This window comes from Thalia democratica, chromosome 4 (genome assembly GCF_965202585.1).
Source record: "Thalia democratica chromosome 4, ktThaDemo2.hap1.1, whole genome shotgun sequence".
Taxonomy (NCBI): Eukaryota; Metazoa; Chordata; class Thaliacea; order Salpida; family Salpidae; genus Thalia; species Thalia democratica.
In genome coordinates this window covers 71,758,492-71,784,791 of record NC_139168.1, presented here as the reverse complement: position 1 = coordinate 71,784,791, position 26,300 = coordinate 71,758,492, and the positions used below count along the sequence as shown (strand labels likewise).

The following is a 26,300-nucleotide window of genomic DNA, read 5'->3' as shown; positions in this document are numbered from 1 at the left end:
TTATTCTGTTAAACATTGTGTCTTTTATATACAATATTTCTAATATATATTCATGTGTATTTTACACATGTTAAAATCACCTCACATCAGTAGCATGTATGTTTTTATATATTAGAATTCTTTTATTTATTTAATTCAAGGTGCTTCACAAGATCACCTAACACTATTAACATACATACTTCTATGTATAGCAGTCAAACTATTTGTTTATAAAAAAATCAGGTAATATATAAAGTCACCTAGCCCCAATAAATGTATATTTCCATTTAAAGTAGTCAAAATTGTTTATAGTGTTTCATCCCAGGTGGTACATAAAATAACCATAAAATCATACATATTTTAAAGTACTAAATGGTTTAGTTTATTTCCTGCTGACATTAATAATTATATAATTTAATCACCTAGTAACATTTATATTTAAATGTGACCAAATTATTATATAATTATATATTTTTCAGGTAATATAATAAATCACCTAGCTCTTCTGTCACTATGGATTCTTCTAGCGCATCTAATCACTTTGAACCTAAATGGTTAGTTTTATTTTATAAAATATACCTTTTTTGAATTTAATTAAAACATTTGACCATACTGATTATATTTTATAATATAATTCTTTGAAACATGTTAGTCAAAAGAAAATAAACAATGTATTTTATTTCAAATAACCAAGAATATTTTGAATGATGTTTTTTAAAAATGCAGAAATCTTCGTTCTTAGTTGGTTTGATAAAACAGCTAATTAAAGTTTTTTTTAACACAAAACTTAAACTAGAAATACGGAGTAGAACGAATATTGCATATTGTTTTTATTGTAATATGTTATTTAAAAATACTGAATGTCAAAAACACACCAGGTAATTTTAAAAGTTAAATTAAGAGAAACTAAACCAGTTGGTATAATTGTGTTTTTATGGAAAACCCATCTATAATGTGTAATAAACATATATATATTTCATTATATATATATATATATATGTTTTGTAATATATACCATTTAGTTTGTAAAATAAATTCCTGAAGTAATAAATTCATATATACATATTTCACTTATATAAAATACTAGTTAAAACAACCAATATTAAACCCTATACTTTTGTACACTTAGTGATCCAAACAGGATTCAAAATCTGCCCCAGGGCACACAACAACCAACCAAGGCCAAACCGCCAGCCAATCAGGCGGCTTCTCAGCCGGGCAACAACCAATCAGGTCCGCCCAGGCAGTTCAAGCTGGCCAGACACAGGTTTGTTCATAAAATGATCTAACTCTAAAAAATGTGGTTTGTATATAAATTTAATTATAAATCAACAAACTGTAATAGTTGGCTGGTGTAAAACAAAAGTTTACTAACTAACATTTTGTATCTGTATTTTTAAAGTTGATCAGTTGTTAAATAGTTAATAAATTGACTTTCTGACCATTATGTTTTAAAATGTGTATATAATCTGCCTTAAAACAGTTTATTAGTATGATGGTAAAAAAAAAACTCAATTAAAATTGATAAAGAATATTTAAAAAAAATTGAGAGCTGTTTTTAACTTGAAAATTCATTTAACCTATAGTTTGCACTAGTGGTTTAGTTATGCTTCAGACTATTTTAACTTGATTCATATCATAATTGAATGCCAAGGGTGTAACAAAAAAGCTAAAATGTTTAAAACTATCAATTTACAAGTTAATTTATTACAACACTTTATTTTGTTTAGTTTATGACAAGATTGTAACACAAAAACTTAAAAACTGCTTTAAGTTGAATTCAAGTAGTTATATATTACAACATAGTTTGCACTTGTGAGTTAGTTATGTGTAAACTATTGATCAAATTTCAATTTTACTTATGAATGTATGTCATGAGTGTAACAAAAAACATGAGTTGTTTAAAACTATCAATTAATCAGTTTAATTAATTTATTTGACTCATGGTTCGCTCCAATAGAGTGAGTTATGTGTAAGGTGTATTTAACAACATTTTAATACTATTTTTATTCTAAAGTACCAAACTTGTAACAAAAAAAGTAAAAGTTGATTTTTTAGTATAAATTCAACTGTTTACTTATTTTCAACTTTTTTCTTAATTTATTGTTGCAATACGGAATATAAAAATTTATTCATATATATTTTTATTTATTCACATATCATAATTGTATGCCAAGGTTATAAGAAAAAAACTGAAAAGTTTTAAAACTATTATCTTATCACTTAATTTCAACAGATACGGAAAAGAGGAAATGTTGGAACTTTACACTGCAAACACTCTCACAGAACTGCCACAAACCCTTCTCAACGCGCCTTCGTTCGTCAGCAAGGAAATATTGAAGCCAATCAACTTGCTGCTGAAGGTCAATTACATATATCACTTGTTGAATAAATTTATATTACGTGTTTGTTTTTATGTTTTGTACCCTTGATTTAAGAGAATGTTAAGGGCATAGGGGGGTCCACCTTGTTTTTTACAAGTTGATCTTATTTTATAGAGTTTTATCCGAGCTATCAGACATTTTTAACCGTTTGAAAAAATTCAAAGTATTTTTTGAGATATGAGCAGTCAAAGTCGATGACCTCAATAGGTTCCTAATGGAAGGCCAAAACTAAAAATGCAAAAAAAAGATGTTTCACTAAAAATCTATCTCCTCCTTCATTTTTAAAGCAATCTTCTTCAAATTTTCACAGAAAGTGTATTATTAAATTTTAAAAAGATTGAATGCAGGAATTTTTTTCAATTTTGAAAAATAAAATTTTTATAAAAGAAAAACCACCTATTTTTTGTTTTTTTTTACCTAAAATTTTTATTTTGTACTATTTTTAAAATTCCAACATTCAAAGTCTTTTAAACTATAAAAGGAACGTTTCCTGAAAATTTAAGGTCTCTATCATAAGAAATGAAGGAGAAGATAGGTTTTTAGTGATTTTTTAAATTTCCAAGAAAGTTGACACCAAAAAACTTGCGGTCCATACGTATGTATCGGAAACTTTTTATAAAAATTAAAATATCTCAAAAGTTAAATAATATTTTTTTATTCTATAAAATCTGGCTTTTAGTTTGTACTTTTTGCTTTCATATAAGATCCAATGTTATTTTTAGTAAAAATAAATGTCGGACCCCTTTATGCCCTTAAGTTGTTCCTATGCTTTTATTGAATAACATAACAAGAATTTAAGGTACCATTGAAATTTAAGTTATAAAAGCAGGCTGACAAATAACTGCTATGCTAGTCAATTTGGCTATTTTGAAAATAGTATTTTGTGTATCTCTTTTAGGTCATACGTTTTTTTCATCTCTATAAACAAGAAAATTTTTTCCAAATTAAGTGTTCTTAAAATAAGAAGTAGAACTTTAGTTTAGGCACAGTAACCATAAAATACCCAAGCAGAGGTAGTTAAAAACTTAAAATTGTTTTTTTTAGTTCACACAAGAAGATAACCACTCCATTAAATACTTGTGTCTTTCGTTTCTTTAAAAACTAATCTTGCTTGGTAAACTTTAATTTTATAAGGATTAAGCATCCTTTTATGCTATACAACTTCACCCAGTAAATTTTATTGGGACTATCATTGTAAGGTTTTTATACTTATATTTTATGTTAATTTATTTTTTCTAGAACTCCAATTTTAAGAATTGTAAGTTGTTAAATAGTTTTGTCATTGAAGTAAGAATTTAATCTAAAAAAAACACTCTTAAAATTTAACCTCTCTCTTAAACAGGACAGTAGCTATGGTAACAGTTACGGCGGCGGGACCCGCGGAGGGGCGTACCGACCCCCTTCGATGTCGAGGCCGCCCGTGCAGCGGTCATATTCGACCGCGCAGGGCGGGGAGGACTTCAGAAACAAGTACAACAGGGGCAACGCGTGGAACAGCAAGGAACAGAGAGGTGTGAAGTTGATTATTTGATTTATGATTTTTAATAAAGCAAAAGAAAAGTTTGATTGAGTCAATTTTTAAAATAAAAATTTTTTGATAATAAGTTTGTAAATAAAGGAAAACATAGATTGTTATATGTTTGAAAATTTGAAAGAAAAATTAAAATAAGTAGAATAACTAAGAGGTATGTGTTTGAAATCGATTGCTTGGAAATAACGTTAATTAACTTGTAAATAAAAAATTTAGAAAACTGTTATTTAATTGAAAACATGAATTTAAACGAGTCAATTAATTTGTATTTTTTTGTACTTTTGTTGGTTGATTCAGATGGATACGACAACTTGGCGCAGAGACTGAGAGGTTCGATTAAAGCTAATGTTATTTGTATGCTGAGAAGTTAAGTTGCTCCTACGTAGTCAGATTGGATTTAATTAAAATGCATCTAGCTTAATTATATATATTTAAATAAAGAATTTAGTGAGTTTTTTATAAATAAAAAAGTTAAAAAAATGGATTCCAGCTACAACTATATGTTTATTTTTACTTTTAATATAAATATATAATCAAGTTTTTCAACCGATAACCAATGACATACTCAACAGGATGTATAAATGTAATCAAAAATAGACTTTTCTTCATACAATACCTTATTTCTTAGTATATCAAAAATACGTTAACAATAAATATTTTATTAAATTTTGTTCTCACCGATCATTACAATATATTATAATAATTGTTATGTAATGAAAAATTATATTTAAATAAATTTTGTTTAAACTGACGAACTCCTATAATTTGATATCAAGTGAAACATTGTATTGATTGTAATAAACTGTGAGAACGAAATTTAATTTTTCTCCTTAAAAATATCGAAATTGATAACTTTCTATTTTATTTTAAAGTAGATTACATTATCAACATAATTTTCTCAACAGACGCCAGGTACAACCAAGACGTGAAGTTCGCTCGTGGCAAGGGAAATGTGTCGCGCGCGGATCAGCAGAGCTGGAGGAGAGGCGGCGGTGACAAACCAACCGCGTTCGGCGACAAATCTTCGTACGGAGGCGACCCGAAGGCCACAGGTGACGCTGCTGAATGGAAAGGTCACTGTCATGCTATGTTATGTGTTTTAAATTGGGCCCTTTAATGTTTTACATTCTTCTTACTTAGGGGTGTTTTATATTTTATGTACTAAATTGCTGGAGTATGACTGAAAGTTTACAGCAAGCTTAGCCCTTAGTAGGGGTAATAGATGCCTACGTAGGGTATTTTATATGTTTATTTTGAAACAGGGTGGTTGAAAAAGAAGGATTTTGTAGGGTCCAACGTTATAGTGTATGTATTGTACAGGGTAGTTGGTATTTAAGATTGTCTCATACAAATATTCGGCCACTGAATGGAAAGGTCACTGTCTTGCTGTGTTATATGTATTTTTCAACAAGGGGGTTTTTGTTCTTAAGTGTTGAAGGATTTTTGTAGAATCTAATGTTGTTGTGCATACACACGTAATAGGGTTATGTGACAAAAAATTATGTATGTGCATAAAGGCTTGTACTAATTGTGGGGCTAATGAAAAAAAATACTTGAGCTTCATGCTGTTAAATTTGTGTTGTATGTATTTATAAGGTTATGTCTAGGTTATTTTTGATGGTCATACTTTTTATGGAGACCATTGTTTTTGAAAGATATTATTGGACCTTACATGCAATTCAAGAGGTTTTTAGGAACTTTTGTTTGATGTCAATATGTTACAGAGTAAGAGTTATAATAATTAACACTAAGTTTAATGTACAAGCCAAACAAAACAGGAAGTGCTTTTCCAAGTTCAAAGTTTTGTTTTGTTTCTTTTTGTGTGTTAACCATATATGCATGAAATCAATAGATACTAGTATACAAGGCAAATCATGGATAATACTATAAACACATTATTTTATTACATAAATAATGAGCTAACTAATAATCCTAAATAGGCTATTAATTTGGTAATGGGAGCTTTCTAATCCATAGCTTTTACAATGATTTTCACATTTTGTCCATAAGTTTCAACATTCTTCTTTTATTAAAAATTCTTACCACCAATGAATTAAACAGGGTTGCCATTTTACCTGGAATCCTGGAAAAACCTGGAATATGAAAATTTAAGCAAAAAAAAAAACTAGAAAAACCTGGAATTTGGGAAACTTGGAAAACACCTAAAAAAACCTATAATTTTAACAATTTTCACATTTCAGTAGTAAAATTTCGATTTAACTCAAAAAATATATCATATAATTAAAAAATTTTTGTCATCATCAAATATTTTTTTATTTAAAAACATACTTAAAGTAGCTTTTCAGTATCTTTTCAATGTTTTTATGCTATTTAACACAGTTTCTTACCTTAAGCTTAACTTGAAACTAAAAATAGACTGTTAAATGTGTATATTTGAAAACCTGAAAAAATTTTGAAAAAACAAGTGGCAACGCTGATTAAAATGGAGTTGATTGGTTTCTAAAAATTTTAACAATAGCTCTTAATAGGGGTTTACTTGATTTACTCAGTGAAGGTGAAATTATGAGTATTAGTTTATTATTCATGCTAAAAATTTCCTTGTTTTTTTGGGGAATAGAATGTTTCAAACACGTTAAAACTTGGATTTTTCTCTTGTTATGTTAAAAGTTATCAAGAGACGTGTTGTATATTTGTTAACTGATCTAAAAATGGTTAATTTAGTGTATCTTACTTTTAAAAACTATCCAACTAACAAGAGTGAATGATATAGTAGTGTATCAAAATTATTTAGTTACTCCAGATTCTTTTTTTTTTGATTTTAATGGCTAAGTTTTTCATTTAAAATAAAAAAAAAATTAGGGATTTAAATTTATACCGACTATAATGTAAATATTGAAGCTACATTACATAAATTATTAGTAAAGTCTAATGTTTGAGTTAAGCGTTAACTTTGCTGCAGTTATAACATTTATTCTACATTATTTTGTTTATAAATTATAAAGAATGTAATACTTAAAAAGCCAATTGAGTTCAAACTTAGTAGTTAACTAGTTTCTATTTTTAATTAAAACTCTCATTTCTATTACTATAAAATAAGGTCAAAGGTGTGTTCATTTCTAAGGTCGGCTAGTTGTTTACGTCAAGAAGCTTAAAAGTGAAGATCTGTTAGAAACTTTACATAAAATTTTAAACTGTACACAGGTAGGGAATAGCTAAACTTGAGGTGCATTTTACTGTATACTGAGTTGATTTCAAAAAGTTAAATCAGTAAAACTTAAATCAAGTTGAAAGCTATATTGAGCATTATTTGCCACGTATTAAGATTACGTGTCACGTTTAAAAAAGGTTGTTTTAGTTCAGAAGTTATAATTATTACTAAAATTGCATTGAATTTAATGGTGTAAGAATAAAGTTTTAAAGTTGTATTAAAGTAACAAAAGAGAAATTATGGTTAAACAATTTTAAATTGTTAATGTTCTTTTTAATGCTAAGTTTTACTTGGGCAAGAATAATAATAGCTGATGCTAAGAAAGTAGAACACTGTAGAGACAGAGTCAAAAGAGTTTAAAAACTTGAATAGCAGATTTAAGATTTTTGTAATTTTTACCACGTGTCGTTTAAAAGTACCGCGTATTTTTAAATAAGTTTTTTATTATGGTAATCAAAATTCATAACTTTAAAAGGATAGGCAAACTGTACAGTAAGGGTAGCTAGCAGTAGTTACAAATAAGTTTTCTTCGCATCAAAAACATTTCGGGTCTATTTGGTTAATTCTGAACCTGATTCAATGTTGTTAATAACAAAATGTATACAGTTACAATAAAGTGTAAGTAACACAAGAAAATATAGATTGAGTTGTCAGTTATTAAGTAGCAAAATTACTGACAAGAAAACTTGATTGGTCAGATTGAAGCAGCCAGTCAGACTATAAACAATGACTAGTGGGTAAATGTGAACTAGATTGTTATGCACAACAAAGTAAAGAGTTGTCGGTAGTAGCCAGTCAGTCTGTAAGTAAAGTTGTAAGTTTATAGCAGCCTTGCAGTCTATTAGTTGTTTATACAGATATGAAAGGTTTGATTAGGAAGAGCAGTGGCTAGTCAGTCTAATAATAGCATGTGTACTAGCATGATATGAGTCATACCTTTTCATTGTATCTGATTTTTGTTAGCTTAAGATATCTATACTAGTTTATTTAAATATTTATTTTTTGTTAGTATCCCTGTTTGCATGTTTTTCGTTTAAATATTCAAAACAAATAAGATGAATAAAAAAAGCTTTATCACAATAAGTAACTAAGACTAACATGTGTTTCAACACTATATTAATTTAAACACTTGTTTTTTTAAGCTTAACAATTATAGCTCCTTAAAGTACCCTGAATACTTATTCCTACTTAATAGATAATAATGTAATGATAGTAATGTATAATAACAAAAATGTGTTTTTCTTAAGTTATTCTAATTATATTGTGGCATCACAAAATAACATATTATGACGTCACCCAACAGACGTGGACAACCGGCGCAAGAAGCGCAACTTCAGCGTGCAGGACGACGCGCCGGAATTGGACGAAGCGGAGGAGAAGTTGCGAGCGGAGAAGGCGAGGAACCTGGTGATGCACAAGCTGCCCGAGAGCAAGCACGCGTTCCCCAGGGAGAGGGAAAAGGACGACTGGGAACAGGTTACAATTTGTTGTTTTTATTAATTTCTATATGTACATGAAGTAGGGGTGAGGTTTTTGTATGCCTGGTTTGTTATCGTGGCTGGGTTAACTATATCCTTTAATGCACAAACTGCCCGAGAGCAAATTTCCCAGGGAAAGGGGACGATGGTTAAAAAACAATGAAAACAATATTTTGAAAAGGCCTTACCTGAATATTTACAAATAATTTATTAAATTTTTCATTAAACTTAGTGAATTTATCTTTTAATTACCATTAGAAGTTAACGAGCCAAGTGTTTTTATGTAGAGATATAACAGCTTACACTTAAACAAAAATTAATCAACCAATCAAAAACAGGTGATGCGCATCATCGACCCGCACTGCAACCACGGCGACAACTCGGTGGTGTCCATGCACCGGCTGGGAGTGAAGCAGGAGCAGGCGCGGCCCATGCTGATCAAGTTCCGGGACATGGAGACGAGGGACAAGGTGTTCAAGATGCGCTACCTCAAATACGTGTCCAGGGTTGGTTGCTTTTGTAATAGATTATTTAATTTAGTTACTTCAGAGATATAAAGGAAATAATGCGTAAACAGGTTAGTTATTTTATTTAAAATTAGTCATAAAATTAGATTTATTTAAACAAACTGGATTTTTATTGGCCTTTGAAACAAATTTATGAGCAATTTTATATTTTATTCTTTAATCACTTTATTTTTATAATTAATCTTAGTATTAGATTTAAATATACCATATCTTAACTCCTGAAAGTTTAATTGTGATTATTTATAAAATATTTGTATTTCTACACGACGGTTTACTTGAACTAATAATGTCTGAATGCAAAAATAAGACTTTCCAACTTTTGATGTAAACATTTTTAGATAAATTTAATAAAAATGTTATTTGAATTGCTTGAGTTTCTAATAATTTTCAATGTCCTTTTTATTCAAACAATACTAAAACTTGAATTGACTCATCGCATTTACTTTTCACACAACAAATGCTGTGCATATACATTGTTACAAAGTTAATTGTTATCACAGGACGGTTCGGTGGAGCAACCTGTGTTTTTGGAGCCGGAAAGAACCAAAATGCAGATAAACGAAAGGAAGCAGCAAATGCAGGAGAGAAACGAAAACAAACGGAAAGGTTTTTAATTTATATTAATTTTATTATTAACTTTTTACATAGCTTCGAAAAGTTTGAGACGGAAAAAAAAAGAAAAAGTTCAACACATGTAAAATTATTATTTAGTTCAGTAGTTATTAGCAAAAGGGAGGCGAATGAATGAACTTTTGAATAGAACATATTTATTCAAATTGCCGTAAGCGATAGTTTAAGACTTATCAAAATAAACTAATTATAAATCGTACAAGTATCGGATTTTTTAAGTGATAATCATTAGTCCAAAGCTCTTAAAAGTTTTTAAAATGATAAATGCTTATCTAAAATATTTAAATTTATTTAATATGAGCAAAGCTATAATAGCTAATTTAAAAGTGATAATTACTAGAATTTTTTAAATGTAAAATTTCCATAAGTACTTCAGAAGAATTTTTGTGTTGAAGTTATCTTTAAAATTTTTATATATAAACAGCAGAGGCGAACAAACGGTGGAACAATTGGAACGACAACAACCAGGAATCATCAGGAGGGTTCGGTCGCCATGGCAACAAGCCCATGATGAGGAGGAGCCAGTCCACATCTCACCATAGCAACCAGCAGGGCGGCAGGGATCCCTTCGCACCCGATTGGGCGGTTGCTAACGACAACGACGCCAAGGACCCAGGAGTTTTCGACGACGGAGTGTTCCAGCCTGTTAGTTATTATTTAGTTTAACATTCTTTTTTTGGTAAACCCTTAATAACTTGAAATAATAATTTTAAAATTAAAGTTACAGTTTTAATAAACTATATTAGAAAAAAAATGCTAAAGTATTGATTCATATCATTTGGTTATATTACATATCTTATTACTATGGAAGTTGCATGTAAAAAACAGATATTAAAAAAAAAGATTTGAACAAACTTTAATAGTCAAATTTATCCTATTTAAAGTTCATCTATGCTTTCTATTTCTCATCAATTTAATAATTCACCAGAAAACGCCAACGAAAGCTGCTGCGAAGCCACAACCGAAGAAACCTCAACCGCAAGAAAAGAAGGAAGAAAAAATTGTGAAAAATGTTGAAGAAAAACAAAACGAAGTTAAGAAAGATGTAAAGGAGGCTAATGACGACGTCGACGTTAAACGATTAGGTTGGCGATTATATATAAAAAGTTCAAAATAAAAACAATTGAAACAGTTCTACATAAGCTGTAAATTAAAACAATTTGAGTTGAAGCGAAAGTTTACGGAACATATACCAACAAAAGCAAAAGAAAACTATTATTTAATTAAACTGGCAATCATAATTATTAGATATACACTTATAATATATCAAACAAGGTTCATTGAGTTTTATTATCAATAAACAGTATGGTTGCTCTCATCACTTTTTTCATATAAACACATGACAAAGTTTTAGTCACTCAATTTACTTCAAACAGCTGACGACTTCCAGCAATCGGTAGTGACGACCGAAGCTTCGACTCCGGTGAAACCTGCAAAGAGTGAAAACTTGCCAACCGAAGATCAACTCAATTCGAGTGGCAATTTGACTGCCGAACAGTTGAGCGTCATCGCCATGAACACCAATATCCCTCAACAGGTTTGTAGTATAACAATACTATAAAGTACAAGTATTTATTAATATAATGAAATATGAAATTTGTCTGTAAAGCTAAATAAACCGGCACAGCTAAAATGTATACAGGCTTGCCAAAAAACCTGGAAACCTGGAAAAATAATTCAAATCAGTTTGAGAAATTTTGAATAAGAACCTGGAATTTTTGACAATTTTAACATGTTAAGTAGTAAAATTTCGATTTCTCACAAAAAACCTTTCATATAGATAACAATTTTGTAATCATCATAAAAAAAAGAGCTTTACAGTATCTTTTTAATGTTTTTATGCTATTTAAACAGATTTTTACCTTAGACTTAAGTTAAAACAAATGATAGACCTTAAAATGTTTACTTTTAAAACCGTGAGGTAAATTTTGAAAACCTGGAGAAAATTTGCCAAAAACATTAAAAAACCTGTTTATGATAGTTTTATTCACTTTTATAAATGTTTTAAACTTTTATCTTGTTCTAGTAAATCTTCAACATTTTCTAAAAGCTGCTATGCAGATACTGTTTGCTAAACTTAACCGGTTGATCCTGAAACTAATGCCATTTGTTTATACAGTTTATCAAACAGATAATGAACACCAACGGCGACCAATCCCAACTCCTCAAGCAGCTCGTGATCAACCACGCTGCTAACTTCAACAACCAGCAAACCAACGTTTCAACGACTACCAACACCATGAACAACCAAGGTGTACCCAACATGACCCAGCAAGGCATCCCCACCACCATAAACGCCGCCCAGCAAGGCGTACCAAGTCCTGTGTTGCCCGCGACGTCTTCTAATAGTATGTACGACCTCAGCCAGTCTTTGAACAATTCTCAGATGAACAGTTCTCAGCTTGGCAACTCCCAGCTACTTAACAATTCTCAAAACCTCAACAATTCCATTCCTAACACTTTCCAAAGTCCAGGTTGGTGTTTGAACCAACTTTCAAACTTGATGATAATAGAAAATTTTTGACATGCTATTTCACTGAAAACCTTAACAGAAATAAATAAATCAGAATTTACTTTTTTGAATAAATTAAATACATTATGTTTTTTACACAAAAATATCATAAAAGAAACTTTATTACATATTATTTAGAATAAAAAAAATTACCACAAGTTCTAAACTTATCTATATAGTTTGAAGATTGATAAATAAATTATAAAAGGAAATAGATAACAAACAACATAGTGTATTACTTAAAACATTTATGTTTTTACAGCACAAGTTCCAACGAGCGCACGCCAGCAATCAAGTCCTCAAAATCTTCATGACTTCAACAATGTTGTGAGCGTGAGTTGTTATTTTATTTCACAAATTAAATAGTCTTTAAATTTTTGTTCTTTTTGTATTTCAGCAAAATTGAAATGTTACACAAGTTTTACAGTTTTAAATTTAAAGTTTTTATAATATATCTTAGACAATTTTAAGTTTTTTAATCATTATTAAGTCTGTTAAAACGCTTCTAGACTTAAATAATGTTCTTAATATGAGTTTTTTGGAACTTGTAAATGATGTACAACATTATGTAAAGAATAAATTCTCCGGTAAAAAGGCTGCCACAGTTAGTAGGTGTAATATTCACATTACATTTTGCTAATGTTTAGTAGATGTACGCCACTTTGAAAAGTACGCATTTTGCTATTCTAAATAGTAGATGTGTGCCACTATTAAAGCATGCATTTTGCTGACAGTCTCTGCTGAACGACTCCGATGAATCGCAAGACGCGTTGCAGCAGCAAATGCAGCAGCAGGAGCAGATGAAGTTGAACAGGCTGCAGCAGCAGGAAATGATGATGCTGCAGAACCAGCAAGCCGTCAACAGCCTGATGCAAAACTCCCAGGAGAACGCTTCCAGGTATGAGTTCAATTATTTGTTATGAATCGTCTTAGACATGACAGCCTCGCTGATTTTTTTTTGTTTTAAGATGAAAATTAATTTAGTTTTAAGATAAATCAGTTGTAATTTTCGATTTTAAAGTTTGAATCTAATGTCTTAGATAACAGAAAAAAATTGATAAAAATTTTCATCTAAAAAATGTTCAGTCAATGTTTGTTCAAAAAGTTAAGCTGTACTGTTATTGACAAAGTGTTTAATATCATACAGGTTGGAAGCACTGAGTCAGCAGCAAATGTTCCAACAACAACAGCAGCAGCAACCTCCTCAGAAAGTCAAGTGGTTCTACAGGGATCCACAAGGACAAATTCAAGGTAAATATTGCTATTTTTTGAATTTTATAGACTCAGTTAATAAAGAAATTAATATTATTTAAATGACCAACATACAACTGGACTGCTGGTAAAATAAGGTTTTAGAGTGTTTTGTGCAAAAGAAACTTATACATAGCTGAAACAACCAACTTTCGTAAGTTGTAATCACTAAACTAAAAAAAGTGTTTTACCAGAGGCAAATAATTATATGCATAATTTTTTACATAATTTCCAGAGTGTTTTTTACAATCAACGTATTCTCCCAGGACAATTTTAACAAACAATATACAATTTTCACAGGAGAATTTTCATCGGACCAGATGTTGGAGTGGTACTCGTCGGGCTACTTCATGAACGACCTGGAGCTCAGGATCGAAATTGGTGCGAACGTGCACCACGTGACATTGGGACACTTGATCGAATTGAACAACAACCAGATTCCCTTCAACCTCGGCTCCAACCAGCTGCAACTACCTCAACAGAGACCTCAACAGCAACAAGTTTGTTTTTTTGTTTAATAATATGAAACTAATAATTATTAAATTCTTGACTTATGTAAAAAGATGATGAATTTTCATTAATACAGACCTCAAGAGCAACAATTCTGTATTTGATTAAACATTTTTAACAATATTTTTAATAAGATTTTAAGGGCAAGGGGGTAAAACACTTTATAATGATAATATTAAGCCATGACAGCCTGTGGAAACACTGATATCTTATTTTACTTAACCATTATAACGTTTTCACCATCAACAGCCCGTGGCGAACGGACATTTGCCGGAACAAAAAATTCAACAGTTCAAAGTTTTGATGGCGCAGAAGTTGCAGGGAATGAAGAATGAAAGGGACGTCTATCGCAAGTTAGTATTTGTTTTATTCACTTTAATACTTTAACAAACTTAAAACTTTATTAATGTAAATGATAGCAATTGGACTCAATGCATTCCGATAGTAGTTAAGTAGTCCCACGGTAGTCAATTCAAAATAAACATTTATATAATTTTAGTGTCATATTTGTCTTATTTACTGTTATGCTTATTATCATACTTACTAAATGTTCTGTATTATAACTTGAATAAATAGTTTTTTTGGTAGCTTGTTTTTGTTCTAATTTTATAGACAATTTTGTTGTGTGTGATTTCGTTTTTCATTTAAAAATAATCATTATATACATTCCTAATAACGTTTATACTACTGCATCAACAGCAACTTTGCAAAACAATAAATTAAAAGAATTTTAGCAGAAGTATAATATTAATTATAAAATATACTAATTTTCAGCAATCTTGCGAGAACGCAAGACGTCAAGCTGGATGATTTCAAGCAGAGGCTGCTGGCTTCGGTGCAAACTGATGAAAAATTCAGGGGTAGGAGCAGCCAGGAAATAAGTGCATATTTTCAGGTACATGTTTTTTTCATTTTAATTTATTATCCAAGCTATAATCATTATTTATTGGTAGAATTTTGCTACCAAATTTCGTAATATTTTTGAGCTTTAATATATTATTTATATTACAAATGAAGCTGTTCTTTAAAAAAACACAAATCTCATAAGTAAGCGGATATTTTCAGGTACAAATTAAAATATTATCCAACTTATTAATTTCAAATGAACTAATGTTCATTTTAACATGTTACATTCATACACAAATTCAAATTTTTACTCTAAATCATTTGTGATTCTTTTATTTATTTAAGTTTGCAGGTACGAATAAACCAAATTTTTATTATATTTTTAATTTTTAGGTGCAAATAAACCAATACGTCGCGCAGCTTAAAATGGAACTTGAGGCCGTCACCCAACGACTAGACACTGCGTAAGTTTTAATATAAATAAATAATAAAATAAAAAAGAATTCTCAGCAACTAGCTAGACTGATGCTGCGTAATTCTAACAAATATATAAAAAAAATCCCAACAACTAGACACTGTGCTAGTTGTATTAGAAAACTGTAAATGTCAAAATTATACATGTCAAAATAAACAGTTGATTAAATTTTGAGCAACATTTTTAGTTTATTTATTGATTTAAACTTTGAAAATTTAAAATGCAAATAAACATGAACATTTGCCAGGTTTTGATATAAGAATTAATCAAAACTTGCTTAGCAGTGCTTCAAACTTAATAAGCCAGCTTTTTTACTTTTATTATTAGAAAGCTAAAAAGGTAAACTGAAAAATCTTGAGAACGTTTTCGTAAATACGATGCTATAGGAGCTGGTAGTAGTTGTAGATTTGCCAGGTTTTGATATAAAAATTAATAAAAACTTGCTTTGGCAGTGCTTTCAACCTGATTACCTAGGTTTTTCTACTGTTAATTTTTTGATAGAAAGCTTTAAAAGGTATCTTGAAAGAAAACAGATGAGAACGTTTTCGTAAATACGATGCTATAGGAGTTGATAGTAGTTGTAGATCATAAATCATAAATAATAAATGCCTCGGTGATTGGCTTTAAATTTATTTTTCCTTTCAACTTACTAATGGAACTACGATCATTATATAAGTTCAAAATGTTACTACGGGTGAAATTTTTTTACTAGAAAATTGCATTTTTCTAACGTATTTTTAAGCTATTAGATGTAAAACATAGAAAACTATATTTACAAAGCTTTAAGTTTCTGAAATAGTTTATAGAAAAAATCGTTTAGTTGTTTTATTAACTATAAAGACAGAGTTTTATTTAATGTCATCAACTATGATATGTTTTACAGTGTTTCAAATGATTTAATTTAAACCGATTTCAAAGACATATAATGAAATAATCAATAATAAAAAATTAAAGACTAATGCGACTGAACTAAATTACTGAATTTCGTTAAATCAACTTGTGCAGTTTTTACCATAAAATGTACTCGAATAACTTACAATAAAATTCAACCATAGTTTAATGCTTTAATTTTTAAACCTAACTTCATTTATACAGCATAATTTTTAAAATATGTTAAACCTACTTTATTCAACATTATCCAAATATAAATCAATTCTAACACTATTATTTGGCACCAATTATAAAAAGTTTCATTTTTTTCACAGCATTGTTTTTATAACATGTCAAACCCACTTTATTCAACATTATCCAACTGATAGATAATCGGTGTAAAGAACAAAATGTTGCAGAGCAATTGCTTGAAGTTTATTTATTTTTATGTACCCTAGGTTTCTAAAAAAATTATTTTTTCACAGCATTATTCACGAGCAGAAGATGGCTTAAATGTGTAATGTAAATGTTGTAATAAACAAAATGTCGTAGAGCAATTGTTTTAAGTTAATCATTATGTTAAATATAAACCAATTTAATAAATATTTTTTTTACAGCATTATTCACGAGCAGAAGATGGCTCAGATTAAACTGAGCCAGTTTCAGGCTCAGCATCAAATTCCAGTTACAAGTCAGCAACAACTTAACAATTCTCAACAATTGAACAATTCTCAACAACTGAACAATTCTGCTCAGCAGGAATTGCAAAATAACCAGGTTCGTTTTACTTGATTACATCTAAACACGTTTACAAAAAGTCTTAGAAAAAAATTTGGTGTGTTTTAGTTAATTGGTTGAAGCATAAGACATGGGACACTAAGTAAGAATTAAGAAAATGAAGCTAATTGTTTCCGAAGTATTTTTGAGCACATTTTTCTGAATGTTATTAATATACAACTTTTTGAAAGAATTGTAAAACACTTAGGATTGATAAATTTGAAAACCCAAAAGATAATTTATATATAACTGTTATACTATACTCAATATTCCATTAAGTTGAGTGTTATTTGTTTGTATAAGTCCCTACTCAACGCAGACTGGAGAGCTTTTTCTGATAATTAAACTATACAAAAAACAAACTTTAACTAAAAAAACATGTTTTATTGGTTTCATTATTATTGTCTTATACCCCAAAGGTTATTACCAAATCCTCTAAATAAATATTGTTTAGTGGGTTGTATATCAGTTAAGAAAAATAAAAATATTTATTATATAGAAACAAAAGTTTTATTTTAATTTTCTAAAAACAAGCAGTAGTTTCCCCGTCACTTTAAATTTTTTTGTACTATTGATTGTTTGCGAAAAAAAAAATCATTCAAGTAAGAATTAAGTCGCTGTTGATTCAATTAGGTGTTAAATTTAGATTTTTAGAATATTAATAAATATCTAAAAAATTTCAGACGAATTTAACATCCGGATGTTAGTAATTAAGTTAAGTTAGTATATATATATATCTTAAGCTGTCTGCACCAATTATGTATATCAGTATTACGACTATATCTAAAAATGAGAGTAAGATTATAAAGAGATTATAAGATTAGTCTAACAACATTTTTCTTTTGGTATTTTCAAAACAGTTTTGTCTGTCAAATTAAATTTAAACTCAAAATGTACATTTAAAATCATTGAACAATCAATTAAATTGTACATCAATTTAATTAAACAAGAAAGTCAGGAAAACGGTTTTCATCTGGTCGGGAAAGTTTGAGTTTTTTGACTCAGAAATTCGCAACTTAAATAACAACAGGGAAACTTCGTGATGTAATTGAGTAACCCAAATATAAAAAAATATATAAGGACTGTAGAGTTATTACTATATTACTTTTAATATTTTAAGTAGTTGATAAAGGCACATTTAACAGCAAAAATTAGTCAATAAAATATTATTGTAACGCGAAACAATTTTCTTTCGTGAAATTGACTCAAAAATAAACGTAGGCATTTGAATGTCATTTTGTGTTGAATCATCAATATAAGAGTCTAACGAACTCTATAATATATTACACAATTCACATCAACATTGTCATTTCTTGGCTAGAAAATTGACTTAATATTAATATAAACATTGTAACAAGCACTTATTTTTAACAGCAATCAAATATCTGAACATATATTTATATGAATATATGTTAACTTAGTGTGTTTTGTATTTTTTAATAACTTGTTTAGTGACTTGACAATCATTTAAGTTTTTTCGCTTAATTTCATCATGAATTTTACATGAAATTCATGTACATTTTGATATATGTTTTAATATACAATTGTAATAAACTAACTAAAGAGCTGTTCTGTCTTATAGATAAGTTAAACATTTGTATTAATAAAAAGTAGTGATGTATTATAATACAATATAATAATAACAATTAAGCTAACAAACAATAAATTTTCAACAGCAATCAAATATGAATCAGATGCAGTCCACAGCGCAACAGTTGAACGCGTCAATGAACTCGAGCATGAACACGAGCGCTAGCAGCATGCCCACATCCATGAACAACGCATCACCCGGCATGCCCAGTATGAACAACGGCGCCGCCACCACCAACAGCGTGTGGCACGACCCGGCCATCGTAAGGCAGATGGAGGGCGCTCCGTCGCAGAACATGATGGAACTGCTGAGGGAGAGGACTGAACTGCAGGTGCGTACATATTTGTGTGCATGCTTAATTTGTTTGTTTGTATTTATAAGTAAGCTTCTATAAGAAAATTTAATGCTGGTAGTGCTTTTTTGCCTGGGATACGAATGAGTTGAGTTCAACTGTATTTAACTCCTTTATTCAGTAACTTATGTGGGCAATATAAGATTTGTAGTTTACTAGTTTGAACTATTTAATAGCTACAGCTCGTGGGCACTTGCGTCCTATTATAGTTCAAATGTTTAAATAAAAACTCGTTTTTTTTGCTAATTTAGAAGAAAATAATCAATGACATTTTAACTGTACAATAAAGTAAATTAGATATAGGAAGGAAGGGTTTTAGTACCAATATTCATCATTATTTAAGTAAATCCACGTAAATTCTGATTAAATCGTAAATTCTGATCTCGTCAAATCTTATCTAAAATTTATTTTAAATCCAAGGTCAAAATATGCAAGTCTCAGTATTAAATTGTTTTTAAGAAGCTTGTTAATTTTTATTAAGATTTCTTCTCAATTACTTAAACTTTTATATTTTATATATTTAAGTTCTTCATAAGTAATTGAATAGTAACTTAATAAATGCATGACTAGTGTTTAATAATATTATAACATTTAGTTTTATTTATGCCTCACACGCTTATAGGGTGTTTATGTATTTTATTGAATTGAGATTGTCTGTTTATTTTGATGTACATCTAGCTTAAAAGTATTTATTTTTTTTGTGTGATGTTTTTGTGATGTTCGTCAAACTCATATTACTGTTACATTATATTTGATTCTGTCTAAAATATTTAAAACAACTTTTAAGTGTCCAAAGAAGCCATATTTTTACTTTTTAAAGCTTCTTACGTTGATTAAGCAAAATTAAAAACAAATAATAGTAAGTGCCAAACAAACCCAGTAGAATAAAAACAATAAGTACGGATTTTGCCTGTAGTTAAAGTCTCAATCAAATTATAAATTGCCATTGTTAAAGTTTCTTTTTATTTTAAATAGAAGTGCTAACCACTTGATGGCATATAATCAAGTATTATATTTGATATATTTGTTGTGTTTTTATTTTACTTTTTATTTAGTTTGGACTATGTATTTTTTGCATACATCTGTTGTTAAGGTCCTAGTTTTAGATACACATCAAAATACTTATTGTACAGTAGATGTTTCTAGTTTAAAAACTTAGATGTCACAGGAAACTTCCATGATGAAGGTCTATAAGTTTCAATGTTGTTAAATAAAATTTGTGGTGGTTGTTACTTTTCTGAGAAAGTTACTTGTCTATGTATACACTTGATATATTTTGTAATATTCTTCTTTGTCAATTAGGTACTTTTCTATTGCATGTATTCATACATGCAATTAAGGTAGCACAGGTAGATAAGGTGCTCAGATTATTCTCTAATTATTTAAAATGTATTTTAAGGTGGTTACTAAATATATTTTCCAAGTTTTCACACTTTCTTCTGTGGTGTTTCCTTGATTATTTCTTTTATGGGTCTGTATTTATTTATATTGGGTATCTTGCATGTGTTCCAACAAAACCCTGTTGTTAAAAAAAATCTTTATGCAAGTCTTGTGTGATTGATGTATATTTGCGATTATACCAACAATGTAAATTCTTACAACAACTAATTCCAGCTGCAGCTTTTAACAAATTTATTATATATTTACACACATACAAAATGCTTTCACAATATTAAATGTCGTAACACTCGTGTATGTAGAATATTAAAAGCTGCTAGTGTTAGTTGTTGTACGAATTTATATATGATCGCAAACAATATGTCAACCCCACAGGCGCAGCGCATGCCCCCACTCCAGCATCAGTCGAGCATGCCCCCATTTCAGCAGCAGTCCAGCATGCCCCCACTTCAGCAGCAGTCCAGCTTCCAGCAGTACCGCCACAACCGGCAGCTGATGCGGCAAAGGAGCCAGCAGCAGTACAACCAGCAGCTGATGATGAACCACCAACCCACCTTTTTCACACAGACCGAATAGGAGGAGACTTTTTTTGCTTTTTATTTTGTCTATTTTTAATGAACTAATTTTAATGAACCACAGACTTTTCACAACTGAGTGGGCAATTTGAATGAGAAACTTCTTAATTTTTTTTTTCTCATTTTTATCAACAGAATAAGAAGTTAAGAGACTGAATTTGTTTCACTTTTTGATTTTTTTCTCTATTTTAAAACTTGAAAGTTTTTATTACTGATTTTAACATCTGAGTAAGAGTACGAGAGAAAATTATATATCTTTCTTTTTTGAAAACTTTTTTTTTTGTAAAAGGAGAAGGTTAATAAGTTTTAAAATCCCTTAACAATAATCTAGGTTTTTAAGTTCTTAGGTGGGCTACACGGTTTCATTTTACAACGACTGATTTATATTTTTTTATGCTCTTTATTTTTTCATCATGAAATAGTATTGGTTTGTAGAACACTCCGCCATTAGGTATGCTTGTAGATCAGAGTTATAAAATATTGCATAAAACAAGTTTACCAACTTTACATGAGAGAAACTTAACAATTTTTTAAAGCTCTTTTATTCTTTAATAAATTTTCTGCTAATAAGTGCACTGTTTATTAAAACATCTGATATTTACCAACACTAATCTGTAAAAAAGTATATATAATTGCCTGTTTCTGTGTTATAAGCATAAGTTTCTTGCATAGAAAAAACTGTGCATTCATTTGAAAGTTTATTTAAAAGTGAAAACAAAAGTACAAATTATCTGTAAGTACTGTATAACAAAAATGCTTTTTTTGAAAGGTTTTGATAAAGGTAACTTAAAGTAAAGTTAAGTGTTCTTTTGAGAAAACATTTACTAAATTTAAAATAAGTTCATACATAGGCAAATGGAATAAAGACAAGTAAAGGTTTGAAGCTTACTCAAAACCATTTCTGTCAACTTGCCAATGAGTTTACATTTACTTAAAAAACTAGTGCATTTATTGGCAGAAAGAAATTAATTTTTTTAGTTTTTCTCTGTAAGTTTATTTCAAACTGTTACAGCTCCATGAACTCATTTTTTTGCTCCAGTTTCATTGACTGAATAATCGAAAAACTTTTATGTTACACGTTACTGTATAATTTTCTCGCTTATTATAAAGTTGCTACTCTCTCTTTCTTTCTTACACGGCTTATGTAATGGCCGCACTTTGAGCGCTCTATCTACTTTATTTTGTGTGATTTGAAAACTGCTTTTTGTTATTAATCATGTTGATTTATCGTCATTTGAAAACCCTTTCTTACGACTTGGTTTGAATTTTCGTGAAAGAATAAATTTTACGTTTTGTTATTGTCGTAGTTCTTTTTGTAGTTGTGATAAAAATGATAAGATGTAACTCAAAGTAAACAGACAACTTACAAATTTATTTTATTTAAATTTTAATTAGTAAGTAACCATTATATTGTATAGTTTTGTTTAATTTTTAATCTTAGAATGTGTACACTAATCAACACAGTGATTACAGTTAGAAGAAAAGGTTAAGCTGTAAACAACTCTTAAATGAATATAAAATTTTAAATTATGAGTTACAAGTACACAGAAAATGCATATATTTAGCTGTGTGTTTTTGTAATTTTCTTATAACTAAATATACCTAATAAAGTAAAAAGCACAATAGCAAACTGCTTGTAGCAAAACTTTGTGTAATAGCTATAAAGTATTGACATTACAAGAGCAATGTTGTTCTTGCGAGTGCATTATTATTAGTATGACGTCATAATCTCGTTGTAATGTTGAACTTGCTCTTTCCATTGCAGAAAGCGCGAGAAAACGAACAGGAAAGGCAACGTCTTCTTGAGGTATGTTTTTGTTAAAATTCTTTAGAAATACTTACTCAAGAGCTTTATTTTTTTGAACACTAATTGTCTTTAGTTTTGCAACTTTCGTTCAGTACTAAACTAAAATTTTCACTTTTTGTTTTTAACATAAGTTATACTTCCAGATAAGATTATAAATAAAATTTTGCATATATAATTATTTCAGAATTTATTTCCCCTAAAAGTTAATCTCATTTTTTTATCTAAATAACTAACAAAACGGTTTTTGTGACCTCATTACCAGCTTGATGGCATCAATTAAAACTATAGAGACAATTTATTTATATAATTTTCTGTCTTTGCATCGTAATGAGTTAAATTGAAAAATAACGATAACAATAATAATTCAAATAGAAATAAAAAAAATTTCATACGAGTTTTATTATCCTTAACAAAATCCATTAGCAACTTATACTTTAGCTTTTAACTTTGAAATGTGTATTTTTTCATTGGTTATCTTTCAGTTTACAACTGTTTTAGAAATATTTTTGGTTTTAATTTTGTACATTTTTTAGATGGAGGCTGCTAAAGCTAAACAAGAACAAGAAGTAAGTTTTAGTTTTATAGTTTTAATGTAAAAATAAATTTTTATTAAAAAATTGTAGTTATGCTTAAAATGTTAATCAAAATAAGTTCGTTTATGGTTAAAGAATTTATAACAAATAAATAATAAAAATTACATTCAAAATTTCATGTATGTGATTTTCTCTATAGAATTATGGTTAAATAACTAAATATCCTTCAATCAAAAAAAAAAAAAACTCAATTAGTACATAAGTTTATATTTTCCTTGATTATAATTTTATTTTTTAGCAGTTGAAACAGCAACGTCAAGCTGAAGAAGCCAGGAGAAAACTGGTAATTTTTTTATTGAAAAATATTAGTGTAAAAACAAAACAAAAAGTGTAGTTCAAGTCTAAACTGTAGAGTTTATATATTATTAACATGTTTTTTCTTCTGTTGTATACCAACAGTTTTTACAGTTCGAACAGCAGGAGAACGAACGCCGAATGAAGGAAGAACAGGAAAAATTGATGGAGCAAAAAAGACTGGAGCAGGAAGCCGAAAAGAAAAGGTAACTGAATTTAATTGACTTGACAAATTATTGATTTTAACTTTAAACTCTCAATCAACAACATAAAGGTATGATCTTTCCAAGCTTGAGTTGTAAAAACTAAGAGAAGTAATTTTGATAAGAAGTCTAAAGTATCCATATTTATCTTTTGTATTCTGATTAAATTTATACAACTCATGTCTAAACATTCAAATATGGTGCTTGAATAACCACATCATTAAAACAGTACAAATCTAGTTGTTTTATTATTTTTTCAAACTGTACACTCAAACTGACGAACAAGCAACTAAAAACTTTTGCAAAATGCTATATCAAGTCATTACCATATCCAGTAAATATTTTTACCACCACAGGCAACTCGAAGCCAAGCTGGAAATGGAGAGGATCGAAAAGGCGAGAAGAGAGGCGGTTGAAAACGAGAGAGCGAGGAAGGCGAGAGAGGAGGAAGAGAGAAAACGAGAGAAAGCGAAGAAGGAGAAAGAAGCGAGAAAGTTGAGGGAGGAACAGCAGAGGATCAAGCAGGAAAAAATGGTTTGTTTTATTTTTCTTATTAAAATTTGTATATATTTTGTAAATTAAAAAAATCAGGAAATTTTTAAAAACATTTTCTGTAATTCAACAACCTTAATAAATCATGAAATTAGTTGAGGATCAAGCAGGAAAAAATGGTTTGTTATTGATTATTATTAAATATTAATATAGTTAAGCTAGGGAAATTATTTGAACTCCAACTACCATTAATTTATTTCTGCAATCAACTAAATCCCTTCAGAATAATCTTTAGAATCAAGCAGGAAAATTGGTTTGTTTGATATATTATTAAAATAGCTCTTTATATACATATTGTTAAATAGAAAAATCAGGAAATATTTGTAAATGCTTTCTGTAATTAAACAACCAAAGTAAGAAATCAGGAAATTATTTAAAAAAATGTTGCAAAACCAATATTATTGATAATTAGAAACACACAAGCTAGGATCAAGCAGGAAAAGTTGGGTTATTTAAAATTACTGACTAATATACATTCTTAATTCTAGAGAAAAATTCAGGAAACATTGAAAAGCTTTTAGAGAGTAATGAATATCCAACTACATCTTGCTATTTGTGAATATGAAATTCCTATGTGAAGTAAAATATTTTATTCAGTTGTTAAGTAATTTATGCATGAGAAAGGGCAATTTAATTAATTTGGTCTTATGTGTTTAAAAGCATACTCTACATAAAAGTATCTCATATACTACAGAGTTTCTTGTTAGGAGGCGGTTTTAAACATCAACAGACTTAAACTAGAAGTACTTTATGATATTAAGAATTACTTAATAACTATTAAATTAAAAAAATGAACGATTTATTTTTAATTAAAAATTAGTTATTTTTTCTTGTTTGTGAAGAATTTGGTTATCATTGATATGAAACACTCAGTAAAACTAACAAACACAGCTATGCATTTTAGGGGGAACTAAGCTTGTATACAGTATCTTTGCTTAAACACAACGTTTTTAGTGCAAACAAGATAAAAACTTAAAAAGCAACATGTTTGTTTGTGGTAGGAAATTCAAACAGTTTGTTTGTTTAATTTGTAAACTTGAGTTGTTTGTGACATCTGCTATTTTTTAATTTGTCAGCTCATTTAGTAGTTATTGAGTATAGTACTTAGTGAAAAATAGTTGAATAAATTTTTAAGAAATTATTTAATTGTCCAAAACTGTTTGTAGAACTTAAGAGGGTTTAGAACTTTAAGAGACCTAAATTTATATACTTGAAAGAGTTAACAACAAAGTTATATGACCTTAAACTGTGCGGTTGATTATTTATAAATTATTAATTTATTTTAGCTCCACAAATTAAAATGATAAATTATTTAAGGGAAATTAAGTTTTCTTTTCATCAAAACAATAGCGCATTAGTTTGCTGAGAAAATTTTTTAAAAAACTTAAAATAGAAAATAGTTTTCAACAGTGAGTAATTATAGTTCAAAAATAAAATTAATTTACCATTAAGAACCAAAAAGTTTGCTGTTAGCGTTGTTCAAAATTTTAGCTTTTTTTATTCATACTTGTCAGAAATTAATTTTTTCTAGTTTATTAAAATGACAATAACAAGTTATATATATGGTTTACAAAACATTTAAAAACTTCTTACTTACTTATTTGTTTCCAATTTAGCGTGAAACAAAATCACAGCAACATTTTTGATTTATTTAAAAAGTATTTATTTGTAATTTGGGGTGTAACAATTTTAAATGGCAAGTTAAATTAACTTCTCAGTATTTACTGACATTTCAAATTTTATTCGGTACAAAATTTTTGTTAATTTTTTTTAAATTACAGTTTTTTTATAGTAAAATAATGATTTTGATCAGAATGAAGTTCTAAATAGTTTTGAATCAAGTTACAAACGTTTATGTTTTGCTTTGTAAGTAGAAAAGCAAAAAAAGACAGGACACTTGGTAAAGAAAACTAAATGAGTTCAGTATGTTATATTTGTTTCATTAAAATGACTTATTGGATTTTTTTGAAAACACTTATGTCACTTGAAAAATGTT

At 28.9% G+C, this 26,300-nt stretch overlaps 1 protein-coding gene across 4 annotated transcripts in view; it reads left to right on the top strand.

Annotated features, from left to right (window-relative positions):
* Nucleotides 1–462: 462 nt before the first annotated feature.
* LOC145835141 (uncharacterized) overlaps nucleotides 463–26,300 on the top strand; it is a 39,146-nt gene continuing 13,308 nt past the window's right edge. Inside the window, exons 1-26 of one of the 4 annotated variants that reach the window (XM_082942691.1) lie at nucleotides 463–533; nucleotides 1,121–1,246; nucleotides 2,216–2,342; nucleotides 3,706–3,874; nucleotides 4,800–4,967; nucleotides 8,367–8,539; nucleotides 8,880–9,047; nucleotides 9,569–9,674; nucleotides 10,123–10,343; nucleotides 10,627–10,783; nucleotides 11,075–11,235; nucleotides 11,830–12,172; nucleotides 12,473–12,543; nucleotides 12,945–13,108; nucleotides 13,358–13,461; nucleotides 13,762–13,961; nucleotides 14,221–14,324; nucleotides 14,746–14,866; nucleotides 15,211–15,281; nucleotides 16,780–16,939; nucleotides 18,616–18,861; nucleotides 22,621–22,662; nucleotides 23,196–23,228; nucleotides 23,497–23,538; nucleotides 23,664–23,755; nucleotides 24,109–24,286. In XM_082942691.1, coding sequence (XP_082798817.1) covers nucleotides 493–533; nucleotides 1,121–1,246; nucleotides 2,216–2,342; nucleotides 3,706–3,874; nucleotides 4,800–4,967; nucleotides 8,367–8,539; nucleotides 8,880–9,047; nucleotides 9,569–9,674; nucleotides 10,123–10,343; nucleotides 10,627–10,783; nucleotides 11,075–11,235; nucleotides 11,830–12,172; nucleotides 12,473–12,543; nucleotides 12,945–13,108; nucleotides 13,358–13,461; nucleotides 13,762–13,961; nucleotides 14,221–14,324; nucleotides 14,746–14,866; nucleotides 15,211–15,281; nucleotides 16,780–16,939; nucleotides 18,616–18,861; nucleotides 22,621–22,662; nucleotides 23,196–23,228; nucleotides 23,497–23,538; nucleotides 23,664–23,755; nucleotides 24,109–24,286 — 3,588 coding nt within the window. In that variant the 5' untranslated portion in view covers nucleotides 463–492. Of the gene's footprint in view, nucleotides 534–1,120; nucleotides 1,247–2,215; nucleotides 2,343–3,705; nucleotides 3,875–4,799; nucleotides 4,968–8,366; nucleotides 8,540–8,879; nucleotides 9,048–9,568; nucleotides 9,675–10,122; nucleotides 10,344–10,626; nucleotides 10,784–11,074; nucleotides 11,236–11,829; nucleotides 12,173–12,472; nucleotides 12,544–12,944; nucleotides 13,109–13,357; nucleotides 13,462–13,761; nucleotides 13,962–14,220; nucleotides 14,325–14,745; nucleotides 14,867–15,210; nucleotides 15,282–16,779; nucleotides 16,940–18,615; nucleotides 18,862–22,620; nucleotides 22,663–23,195; nucleotides 23,229–23,493; nucleotides 23,539–23,654; nucleotides 23,756–24,108; nucleotides 24,287–26,300 lie in introns of all 4 variants that reach the window. The other 3 variants (XM_082942688.1, XM_082942690.1, XM_082942687.1) reach the window with 3 other exon arrangements.